Source organism: Geospiza fortis, unplaced genomic scaffold (genome assembly GCF_000277835.1).
Source record: "Geospiza fortis unplaced genomic scaffold, GeoFor_1.0 scaffold662, whole genome shotgun sequence".
Taxonomy (NCBI): Eukaryota; Metazoa; Chordata; class Aves; order Passeriformes; family Thraupidae; genus Geospiza; species Geospiza fortis.
This window is the reverse complement of record NW_005054450.1, coordinates 1153826-1166073: the sequence shown is the minus strand read 5'-3', so window position 1 is coordinate 1166073 and position 12248 is coordinate 1153826. Positions and strand designations below refer to the sequence as shown.

Here is a 12248-nt window from a genome sequence, read left to right as displayed (position 1 = left end):
GTCAGCTGGGGGTGACAGCTCTTTTCAAGTACATGTTAGCAAAGCATGGCAAGGACTGGACAGTACAATCCCAGGGAAATCTAAAAAAACTCTTAGCTCTGTATTTACTTAACTACATCATTGAAATACAGCAAGATGCAAGGCTTCATAAACAATATATAGTTTCTATTAACATATGGAATCAATGCAACAAACAAAATCCCTCTATCCTAGACAGGCAGAGTTGAGAAGACTCCACTTGCCTCTGAATTCATCCGGAGCATCGCTGTAATCAATCTCTGCACGGGCGTTCTTGGCAACAATTTCCTCCACTTTCTCTGCCAGCAGTTTGAACTTCTCTATTGCTATGGTAGACTTGATGCCAGCCTTCCTCATCTTGGAGATAACCTCCTCAAAGAGCTCTTTACTGTAGGACCTCTACAGGCAAAGCATAAAAAGACAACTTTGCTGAGTCGTAGTGTCCTTACATGCCATAAAAATAGTAAAGATATTTAATGCATTTTTAAAATGGCAGAAGAAAGGATCAATGAAACCTCAGCCTTACATCAAAGCAAATAGTATGTAGGTGGCATTCATCTAGCACCAAAATGTCAACATAGGGGTAGACTTACAATTTTTTTTACCAGTCATCACCACTGCAGAACTATTAAGGACTAAAAAAAAAAAAGGGCAACATCACCTAAAGAAAATGAGGAAGATGCTCAGAGAGGGTGACTATAACTATTAGAACTGTTTTGAGACAAAACATCTGTCTTGCCATTCTCCTGTCTGTATTCTTGTTCTCACAAGTCTTGGCTGAAAATACAGCATAAAATGAACTTCTTACCTTCTCTGATAATATGCAAGGCAGTACTGGGAAAGGAGTGATTCTTTCTCCTAATCCAAACAAGAACTAACAAAAAACCGACCCCACGATGTTGCAAAAATAGTAAGACAGCTCAGAGAGAGTGAATGCTGGAAATCTGCCACCCAGTGCAGCAGGACTATCCAGAGAGACCAAATGCAACTGAAGCAAGCATTACTTTCACGTGAAAAAGAAAGTTAGAGAAGGACTTTTGTAGCTGTCTGTGTTCTACAGAGACACCATTTTCTTTCAAGTTCACAATGTCATGTTTTGACATAATCCTTTTAATACAAAGTGTTATGTACTTTACAGTGCAAGGTTGAATTATATGACAAAACAAAACACACTAAGTCTCACAGATTTCTATTTCCCTTGGGATTTTTCAAGTGTTCAACACAGCCCCACTCCTTTCATCTGCAGCACCCTGCAGCAAGCAGTGCCACTCAGCAGGCAGGACACACAGTGCCCACCCAAACGCCTTCCTCGTGCTCAGAGGGAACAGAGCGATGGCAACGTGCCCAGGCTCTATAAATGTTTGCAGATTCCCTCTCCTGCGTGCTGGGATTTGCAAATGGGACATCTCTCAAAATGCTTTAGAGAGATCCCACCATGATCAAGCAACTTTTTGTTTGTTTTGTTTTCTCTCCCAATACCAGTAGCCATTAACCAACGGCACATTTCCTTGGTGTTTCTTTCCTGTCACTGACAGTTTCCAAGAGACTGGTCACTCCCCCCACTCCTTTTTGATGAAGGGCCACTTTGTTAATTAAGCTTTTTTCCAGTTCTCACACCCGCAGGCTTCTTTCTTTTGAATCCCTACGTCAGTCTGTGCATTTGCTGTGGCTGGCATGGATGCATGATGGAAAACAGTCTCATATATACTGAACAGCATAAAAATATTCATTATACACATGCAAACACATAAGGTCTGTTTCAGATGTGTTGCTGGTATTATCTGGAATTATCAGAACTTAAGTAACTACAGAAAAACAATCCTGAGCTACCCCAATACTGCTGCTTCACCAGACATGCAAACAGCTTCACATGCTGTAAGGCAGCTTCCTCTAGAATCTCGAGTAGCTGCTGTCTCAAGAACATTTCTTGCCCTCTATACTTTGAAAAGTTTGTATTATAAGACATGGGCATGGACAGATGTGACTCAGTAGTCTGACAACTTTACAAGGACACAGCTGCAATAGCTTATCTTGCTCCCAGTATTACCATGAGTTCAAAGGTGCTGTTAATTGTCTCATACATGCTGTGCTTTGTCAGTTTATTACAGAGCCATTTAATAAAGCGATTTCAGAGGGAATACAATTTGGAAACTGTTAACTAGTGAATGAACTTTCATTTGTTGAGGGAGGCACCTGGTCCCAGCTCTGCCTGTTTCGATGAGGAAGGGGGAGGGAGTCAAAACTCTGCCTCAGTTCTCCACTTGCAAAGGGACAAAATATTTCTGCTAATTTACAATGAGGCTGTAGGCAATAAGCACATCACACTCAGGAAATTTCCTATGCATGTGAAGTGCCATGGATATTTATGTATGTTTACAGGTTTGCAAAGCACTGGGAACACCTATCTACAAAGAGCTGACAGAATATGAACAGAGATGATCTGCTGAAAGAAAACAAACTGCAGGGATGTAAGACAAACTGTCTGGCAGCACACAAGCAAGATGAAATGCTTCTAGAATGTTCTGCAAAGTCCTGTTTGTCCACAGAGCTTTTGCCCTTCTCCTTCATCCTTCTGGAGCTCACCTGATCATCAGCAATTGCCTTAGCAAAGCGAGCACAATCCAGCTGCAGATAAATGTCAGTCAGTTGGTCCAACAGCTTCTTTGGTTCAAACCCATATTTCTCCGGGTTTTCAACTTTCAGGTCACGGCACTTGGGGCCACACAGTTGCTGTAAGTTAAAGTTCAACATAGCAGCCAGTCGTGGTCCAAGTTCCTGTGAAAGTGCAGTAAAACAGAGATCACAGTGTGAAGGCAGTGATAAAGGTTATCGCTAGAGTTGCACACAGCAAGATCAGGAATTATTAACTAATAAAATTTTCATTTGGTAGGCTTGCAGGAAGTGCCTGTTCTTTATGCATGTTTGCCATTAAAAAATGTCATGCAAACAGTTTCTGTCTGGAAGGATCACACCATCTCAGTGACTCAGGTAATGCTCTCAACATCAAATAACATCAACAGCAATTAGATTTTAATGAGCTGAAGAAAGGGGAGGAGAATGGAGACTAAGTGCTACCAAACATTCCCAGGTTATTATCCAGAGATGTTAGAGAAGCAGGGAACCAACTCCAATCTGAGCAGGACTTACAGGTCTGAGAAAAGGCTTTTGGACCTGCTTGGTAAGGATATGGAACATATCAACAGTTTCTGTTGCCAGGGCAAGATATGAACGGGACACACGCTCATCCTGAGCCAGCTGCGACTGCCGGGCCTGCTGCTGATCCTGCAAAACAAACACAGCGTGCTACACGTCCATGGAATCTCCTACATCCATCAAAACCTTACAGCCACACTGCTAAGGGCATCTACACAAAAGGAAGACAGTAAATCCAATACAGATGTGGGACATCTTTTAGTCTAAGGTACAGCTGCTCACTTTTATTACCTAGTACTAATGTCTGCATCAATTTTCCAGAATTCTGCAACACTAAAGAATGAATGCAAACAGCATAACAAGCCCCTATGGTTATTGAGTTTGTTTACATCCTCTAACTGCTCCTCACAGCTGCAGAACTGGGTTATGCTTCCCTTCCATCCAAATGCCAATACTTCAAAACCAGCCTGGGATCTGAGAGTCAAATGAAGCTCTCTCTAATTCCCTCTAATTTATGCACCATTATAAATAATAAACACTCCCCAGTGGAACAATCTGTAGATGATGTACCAGCTCATTTTGTAACTACAGTAATGGCTTTACCTTGCTGGTAGGCACAGACAGGAAGAAAGGCTTCCAAAGAGCAAACCAGAATATGTTTAACAAACAAGATTTTTATAGCTTTTCCTTTTGTACTTTTTCTTTTTTTAAATCGATAACCTTAAAATAGAAATACCTGACATTGGTGGGTCAACACACACAATTACTGTTTAATCAGGCCAAGCTCTGGGGTACAGGACTACAACTGTCTGCATCAAATCTACCAAGGACCAATGCATTAACAGTGTAAAAGCTTCTATCCCCTTGAAGTCAATTCAACTGGCGAGCATCTTCCCAAACCTCCTTCGGGAAGGTTAAAGTCTCAGTTTCTCCACTTAGAATTAAGTGCACAGTAATTTGAAACTTCATACTATTTCTACTTCACACCACTCTCTTTGCCAGCCACAACATAACTAGGCAGAATGATGGTTTTTTTGCAGAATGTCATCCAGAGTGACCATGGCCATACTGAAAAAGCATTGAGAACTGCTCCTCACAAGCAGCTCCTTGGTGCTCCCCCTTATAAAAAAGTTTTTTTAATGGTCTTGTATTGAAGAATTAAAAATAAGTAAAGGGCACTTTGAAAAACAGCTCTGTTCACCCTGGGCAGCAGGTCCCATTGCTCTTTATTCTTCATCTCCTCTTGCACTTCATGGATACGTTTGAGGGACTCCAGACTTTCATCCAGCAAGAAAGTTGTGTCATTTATCAGCATGTTGATGTAGCGAACAAACTGCTTCCCAGAGCTGAAAACATGGAAACACAGGTATCACAGCAGAGCAGGTGGCTGTGCAAGCCCAGCAACACTCCTGCACTGCAGATTTCAAACAAGGATCCCATTCCCCAAGCCACGCTGATTGTGGTGCCCAGAGCTCAGTTTAGAGACACTCCAGTTCCACTGGAAGGGGCTGCCATGTAAAATACAACAGCATCACCCAGTCCCAATGGCAGGGGCTCCTCAGGCCCCTGCCTGAGCAGCCTGCACGGCAGGAAGCTGCCTCACAGCACCTCTTACTCACTTGAACTCTTCCATAAATGTACCATGGTGAGCTATATTCTGCCAGAGGCTTTTGAAAATGGTGCTGATGTGGTAGCGGATTGTAAACTTGTCATAGAACTCGCTAGTGGCTCCGGTATGTTCCACATCTGGAAAAGAGAACAGGCCTCAAAACTTTCCCACCAGGATTCACTGGCAACACACTTCTCCCTACTGCCTCAAGCTTCAAGCACCCAGGGAAACATTAAGGGATGAATTTCAATTCCTGTTCAGAAGTCTCCATCTTAATTCCCATTAGAAGAAGCAGCACTATCCATTTTCTAATCTAGACTCAACCTCATTTCAGAAGAAAAATCCCCAGAAACCAAAACATTCTGCTCTATTCAACTCTGTTCTTCATCCCACAGTCTAAAATCTCACTAAGAAAACTCTGGGTATCCTACAAAAATACTTGTTTTTGTTATGGGTGCAAAAACTCTTCTGAAACATCCAATTCTACAGGACTAGCAAAACTACAACGAGGAGTTTTAAAATCCCAATATTCCTTTAGAAGCAAAGCAAAGAAAAAACTTTAATTTTGGAATCTAAAGACCAGAATAGCAATTGTCACATCAATTCACACTGCTGGACTTGTCAGTGCACAACAGCTTGTGACGGGACTGGAATTCTCAAGGTTCCATCTAGTGCTACTTCCCCCAATTCCTGAGCATACAGCCTCATCTTCACAAGACTCAAGACTATTGGGAGTTTGGGGGGTTTTTTGTTTTGGTTTGTTTGGGTTTTTTCAAACAGTTACAACAGCTAACAGAGCCTTTGGGCTTAGAATACTATTGTGCACTCGGTGAGCTACAGACAAAGCACTTACCGGTGTAAAACTTCATCAAGGAGGGGACTAACAATTTAGTGGAGAGAGGGTGATTCTCAATCATTTCAAAGAACTTCTGTGTGCGGGGCTGAACAGCTGGATTTGTCATGAACATCACTTCCACCAGCTTGGCTACTAAATAAGGATTTCGGATGTAGTTCTGGTTGCACAGCATCACAACGAGGAACATCACTATGTCCTGAGTACAGGGCTCATACAGCACCTGAGGAGCATATCTGGAAACAGGAAAACGAAATTAAAAACCCCAACCCTAATGTTCTACCTCTAAGATATGGCTTAAAAAAATATTATTCTAGTGATGATTTAACATATCACAAGATCAAAAGGTGTCACCGAAAACTATAAAGAAAATGCCTGGGGAGAGAACCAAAACATTTTCAACTTTCTTCCAAGAAAAATCTAATTTAGAAGGGACTGTGGAGCCATCTATGCATTACAGCTGCAGCAATGCTGCCATGCCATAACCTTATGGCTGCGTTAACAACCAGAACATTAACAGCAGATAGTTAGAAAACTACTTTTGCCCCCTCAATTTATGCATGTGCCACCTGCTAAAGGGACAAGTGGTAGTAGAAGTTTCCTTCAAAGATAACTTTACTTACTGTACAATAAAAAATAAAAATTCAGCAACATCTTCCACATAAAACTCTGGCAATGATGCAAATACTTTTGGAACCTCAGGAGTTAAAGGCAATTTTATGCTGTAAAACAGAAGAGACAACAAACAGAACAGTAAACCAGCAGGGTTAAGCAGAAAGTGTCATGTGCTTACTTATGGAATCCTTCCATGGGAGCCCTTTATAAGAATCAGAGCCTGACTTTACAGATCTCCATGTCAGTACTTCAAGGGTACCAAACATACCTGAGGGGGCCCCCAAACCCAAGTGAACATTAACCTCTGAATAACAGAAATATTCCATGCAAGGATGCGTGTCACCAACCCATAACAATGCAGACATTGTAAGTAAAACTAATTCTAGAACTGCTAAATTCAGTGAGCAATCCAACAGGATCTGAAATATCTTTGATCCAATTTACACAGATAAACCTGATACTCACTTGGGATAGGCAGGGTCAAGAATGCGAAGCATCAGCTGAATCACCATGCCATAGAAATTCAGGCATCTCCTGAGGAAGTTTTCATCCAGCAAACCAGCATCTGCACAAGCCTTACACCTCACCAGTTTCTGCAGAACATGCACACAAAAATTAATCCAGGGCAAGACAGCATAAAGGAATGTGAAGCCTCTTCAAGATAATCAATATATCTGTGAATCACGACAATTATACAGTGGTCTCTTCTTACAACACACTCTTATTTCAAAAAAATAGGGCCCCAACACAGCAAGTAAAATACAATTTAGATTTGCAGGGACAGATGTGCCTTTCACAAGCTTTATCAGAACAATGAAAGAAGTTGTACATAAACATTGGGACACAAGGTCAACACAGACGGGCCACAGAAGTGTTTGGCTGAGAACTGAATCACTTACAAACCTTGAGCTGTGTCTTGCACCGTTTCAGCATCTCTCGATGCCTGGTGGCCAGAGGAGAATCCTTCCACTGACTTTCATTGTTTTTCAAATCTTCAACAGTCCTGAAAACCAGATGCAGAACTGGTTATCATGACAGAAGGGAAATGTGCTGCCAGCACAAGGCATTTCACTGACTTATCTGCTCAAAACCAAGGAAATACAGAGAAGTGGGGAAAAAAAGCTGATCATTTTCAAAGAAATTATCTATCATCATAGCAAGAGAAATAAGTTGCTTTTGTAAATGCAGACTGAACATCTGCACAGCCAGAACTCAGAAGCACCACATACAGTAGCTCCAACACCCATGAAAATTAAACCTTAACACAAGGAAAAGATGGTTCCATTAATGAGACACAGAGTTCATTCATCTTCTGGTATCATAAAGGAAACTGGAAGACAAAATCAGCTAAGGAAGAAAGAGGTGCCCAGCAGAAAGTCTTGTTAGAAACAAGAAAGTTGCAGGTCTATATCCTGTATATCTTCCCCCTTTCTACTATTGCAAATGATTTCTTTCGAGTTTTGTCCTACACTTCTCATGCTCCACTCTCACGAAAACCCAGGCTTGAAGGGGAGTTCAGTATGTGAACAGTCCTTATTCTCCCTGTCGGTGTAAGGACCAGAAGGCCAAGGGGGTTGATATTCCTCCCCTTCCTTACCCATTTTTTATGCTGCTCCACAGAAAGGAGAACTTAAATGTACATTACATACACTATTTGCATTAAAAAAAAATCTATGTATTCACATATCTTAATCCTTTTCAGAAAGTGCAGCTGATTAGAACAAAATTCATACACTGAACTGCATGAATACAGTCCCTTTTCATCCCTTCTCTAAACACAAATTCTCTTCCACATCAATCTCTGCCTACAGCAGACAAATATCTAGTGTAATTTCTTTACTAACAAGATCTAAAGATGTTTCCAGTGTTGCAAGCAGCTATGCAATTCATGGAACTGAGCTCCTATTGCTGTCACGAAAGCCAAGAGCTCTTGCCTCTGCACCGTTGGATGGGACTGCTGCATCAGCAACTCCTGTGAAACAATTCTAAATAAGGAAAAAGCAGCAATTCCTTTTTCAAGCCGACATATGGCTTTTTACAAGTAATCCACAGGCTGTTTATAGGAAAATACTTTTTCCTTTAACATATACTGACTCTTCCTGCTCTGCTCTCTGCTGCTTCCCAGGTTCTTGGCCTGCATATGCTTTAAAAATGAAATCATTTCAAATGCAGTCCAAAAATCCTGTAATGAACTCATGGCATTACTGCCAAGGAACATTTACCAAATTGCAGTGAGTGCAATTATAAACAATGGAAAATACTGATGATACAAAATTTGTTCTAATTTTAACAGAGTATTCTTCAAGGTTTAGCAACTGTAAAAGTGTATTTGAGTTTATGCCAAGAGAAATGGAAAACAGGAGTATCTTCATGTTAACACCATAATGTATTTATAATTTTTAAAACAGTAAACCATATGCTGAATTACATGTAGAGAACAATATTAAGAGTTCACTGCTGAAGGCTTCTTTCCCCCTGTCCTGAGAGTATGACAAATTCTCCTGTCCTAGAAGTTGAGGGGAAAAAGCTAAATGTCTTCTGGGATGTTCAAAACAGCTCAGGCACGACTCACAGTGTCTTGTTTCTGAAATCACAAGTCACCTGCACAGTGACCTGATTATCAGACACAGAACCTGACACACACTCCTCCAGCTCTGCCAGAGAGCCTGAGGCACTGATGCCCACACCCTGCAAACCACACCACAGATTAGTTATAATGAACAGTGGTAAGTAGTGTCATGAATCCTAAAATGTTCCGAAGAGAGTTATCTTTTAAATAGAATGGTCTTCTCACCAACTTGACCTGCCTCGTGTAACCAACACCCTCCATCTGACTATTATCTGAATTTCTGATTCAAGCCACAGTCCCTCAACGTACCCCAAAATCCCCAAGGGCCAAAAGCAGCAGAGAACCAGAAAGCCAAGGGGGTCTGCACTCAGCACCAGTTTCACCTCGATTGTCACTGTAATTTCCTGCAGTTTATCAGATTCCTGCCCTGCTGGGAGCACCCTCAGCCAGCCCCAGCCCAGTGCCCACCTGTTGAGCTCCCTGATGGCCCGCAGTCTGCGGATGTACCGACGGCAGCTGGGCAGGATGGACAGGTGGTGGGCGTGCAGGGTGAGGAAGAAACATTCCGTTGGGAATTTCGGCTCAGAAAACAGAGACGGATCCCTGTCTGAAAAACAAAAACAGTACAAGAGAACAAATTAAAAAATTAACTGCCTTGTCTAGGGTGAGACCTCGAATTCAACTTCCTTTAAAACGAGGAAAAGCAGACAGCATCAAGAAAAGGGATTTAGGAAAAGGGAATTCTTTGCTGGAATCAAGTACTTCCATGTACCCCCATATCAGAAGGCACAGTAATGCTTAACATATCTCAGTAAGAGTACTAACAAAGTTCAGCAATCCAGGCTGCAACCTCCTCCATTGTTGCTTTCACTCTTGTCTCATCTGTGGGAAGCTCGATTCGACACCTGGGATGGAATATGTACATGGGATCAACCGTTTCCAGCTTTATCTTCGTACTCAGCTGCTGCAGTACCCAGAGGAAGTTGAGCATGAAGCCATCTGTGGACACCAAACGATCGTCTGTCTGTGGGGTGAGAAAGCAAAGGGCTGAGGACGTGAGCTGAGACGTACAGGGGGATTACAATGCCAAAATCCCATCCCCGTGGTTTCACTGGAGCCAGGCCATGCCGTATCTGTGCTGCTCCTTTTACAGACACCATACAAAGCCCAGCACTTCACCAGCTGGGAAAGCAGAGTGGTAAACACAGTCAATTGGAACGATGCCCTCAGAAATGGGGCAGGGCAAGTACAAAGCTTTGAACATGTACTACAGAAGCCCTGTTAATGAAGTGACATCTCAGTTCTAAGAGAGGAAATAAACTGTTAGAATAGGTAAAACAGATTAATTTCAGAAATAGAAAATGTATTGAAACAAAGAAGACAGGGCTTCTTGCCTGTGGTAGCAGGCACTCAAAATTCTTTTGTCCTCCATTCCAGACCACCACTGCATGAGCCATCTAGTGCTATTTGTGGGTGGATGAATCACAAGAAGAGCATTTCCCTTTATTTACCTGCATTTGGGCCTTTTTCATGTTGGCATTGACCACAGCTGCCATGTAGCTGAGAGCTGCCTCCCGGGTGTCCCCGTTCATCAGGATACTGTGCAGGATCTTGAACAGCTCTTGCTGCAATTGCAAACAAACACCTCTCAGCATCACAGTCCTGCCTGCTGTTTGTCTGTATTTTTATGTTATACAAAATTCAGTAAAACTTCTGTTACAGTCTTATCACCACCTTTATATGCATATGTTAGTCATGAGTTAAACCAAAGATGTAAATACAAGAGTAGTGCAACACACTACTAACACAGTATGTACTTACTCAACCTTTAATATGATCTGTAACTCATGAATAACTGAGCTGGTATTTTCTGAATTGGCATACAGGCTTAGAGAAATATTCCTAGCACTCTAATTTTTTCCCCAATTAATTTCAACCATGTCCTGAAAGGTTTGTGGTTTAAGACAGAAGCTAATTTTTTTAGATTATATTCTTCATCTATGTCAAGACCAAAATGCCCACATATTATGCTTTGTTTTTAAGGAATAAGAATACTTACCCTTGCTAATTCCAGGTAATGTTGCAAAGACTGGCTAACAACCCGGGTGTTCTCAAGAGTAATGGCAGGCCCTGAGAAGTACTTTTCAACTACTTTGTTCTGAAAGTAAGATGAATATTGGCAAATGTATTGAAATGTTCTGGGTAAGTAAAAAACCCCTCACAACAAAAGAACCCCACCATGTCAACATCCTTCTGTGACACTTACATCATCTTCAGCAAAGACAGACAGACTGAAGAAGGCTCCAAGGTAGGAAAGTCTTTGCAGTTCTCTTCCTGCACCTGGGCTTAAAGATTTAGGCAACCACAAGGGCAAAGAGACAACCTAAAAATAGGAGAAACAGCAAGTTCTTCAAAGCTGCTATGTCAGCCATCCTGCTTTGTCACCTTCCAGTGTCTGCCACACACCCTCCAACCTCCAACACTCAGTCATGCTGATGGCAAAATGGAACCATCTCCTCAGTATTCCAGCAACCCAAGCAACTCGTGTTTGTTCCAGTTTTAATAAATTCTCAGGGTAAAGGACTCCCTCTACCAGTTTAATTTAAACTATTGTTTTGCATGAGAGGCTCCAGTAGCTCTTGCTTAGAGTTCTGGAGAACATTATCAACAGGGATTGTACACCACCACCAAAATAAGTGAAATGGTTCTTTTAACTAGAAAAAACTCAAACTGCAGACACTCACCAAACTGCACATGGGGTGCGTTTTCCCAAACTTGATTTCACAAAGTTCGCATAGTGCCTATAAAGAAATCCCAGTAAAAATTACTTTTTTTGAGTAATTCTTAAGTAACCCGTCTGCAACAAACAAGTTTACTATGACAGACTGCTGAAAGAGCAGAAGCTTTCTCACTGGATCAGTGGAAAAGCTTCACAATCACAGTGAAGATGTCCAAAGAGAACTAAAGCACACCCTGCTCCCATTTTAGCTTTTACATCTGCTCCAAGTTGTCTCAAAAGGGCCAACATGTCTCACAGGATAACAAATTATTGCACTTATTTCAAAGATTAGCTGTGCAAATTGTTGTTTGCTTAGAACATGACAATGCCTGTGCTGGACTCCTGACCTGCTGCATTAAAACCAGTAACAATAATAAATAGAGCAATTGTTTAATCCATACACCAAGGCCTTTGTCTTCTGAATCAGAGTGGAAAAACGTCAAATGAACACAGAACCCAGGAACAAAGAATCCTATCCAAGATCTCCAGCTCACTTTCAACTGCAGCACAGAAAGAAGCAAGCAGTCATAACAGAGATTTCTGGAAACACAAAGATACTGCTGGCTGTCCCACTTGTCCTGGGTTACACGTTCTCAGTCCTCAGTTGCACTACAGTGAGTGACTACTATTCCATCCTTTTGTTGCACACTGT

General features: G+C 41.8%; 1 protein-coding gene across 1 annotated transcript in view; it reads right to left on the bottom strand.

Annotated features, from left to right (window-relative positions):
• Positions 1-12248, bottom strand: part of UBE4B (ubiquitination factor E4B) — a 33328-nt gene that overhangs the window by 1103 nt on the left and 19977 nt on the right. Inside the window, exons 11-25 of the mRNA XM_031062546.1 lie at positions 11562-11618; positions 11084-11200; positions 10877-10975; positions 10329-10442; positions 9643-9841; positions 9286-9424; positions 7152-7251; positions 6714-6841; positions 6257-6355; positions 5634-5869; positions 4791-4917; positions 4373-4517; positions 3166-3300; positions 2602-2793; positions 243-417 (exon numbers count right to left, since the gene is read on the bottom strand). Coding sequence (XP_030918406.1) covers positions 243-417; positions 2602-2793; positions 3166-3300; positions 4373-4517; positions 4791-4917; positions 5634-5869; positions 6257-6355; positions 6714-6841; positions 7152-7251; positions 9286-9424; positions 9643-9841; positions 10329-10442; positions 10877-10975; positions 11084-11200; positions 11562-11618 — 2062 coding nt within the window. The remainder of the gene's footprint in view (positions 1-242; positions 418-2601; positions 2794-3165; positions 3301-4372; positions 4518-4790; positions 4918-5633; positions 5870-6256; positions 6356-6713; positions 6842-7151; positions 7252-9285; positions 9425-9642; positions 9842-10328; positions 10443-10876; positions 10976-11083; positions 11201-11561; positions 11619-12248) is intronic.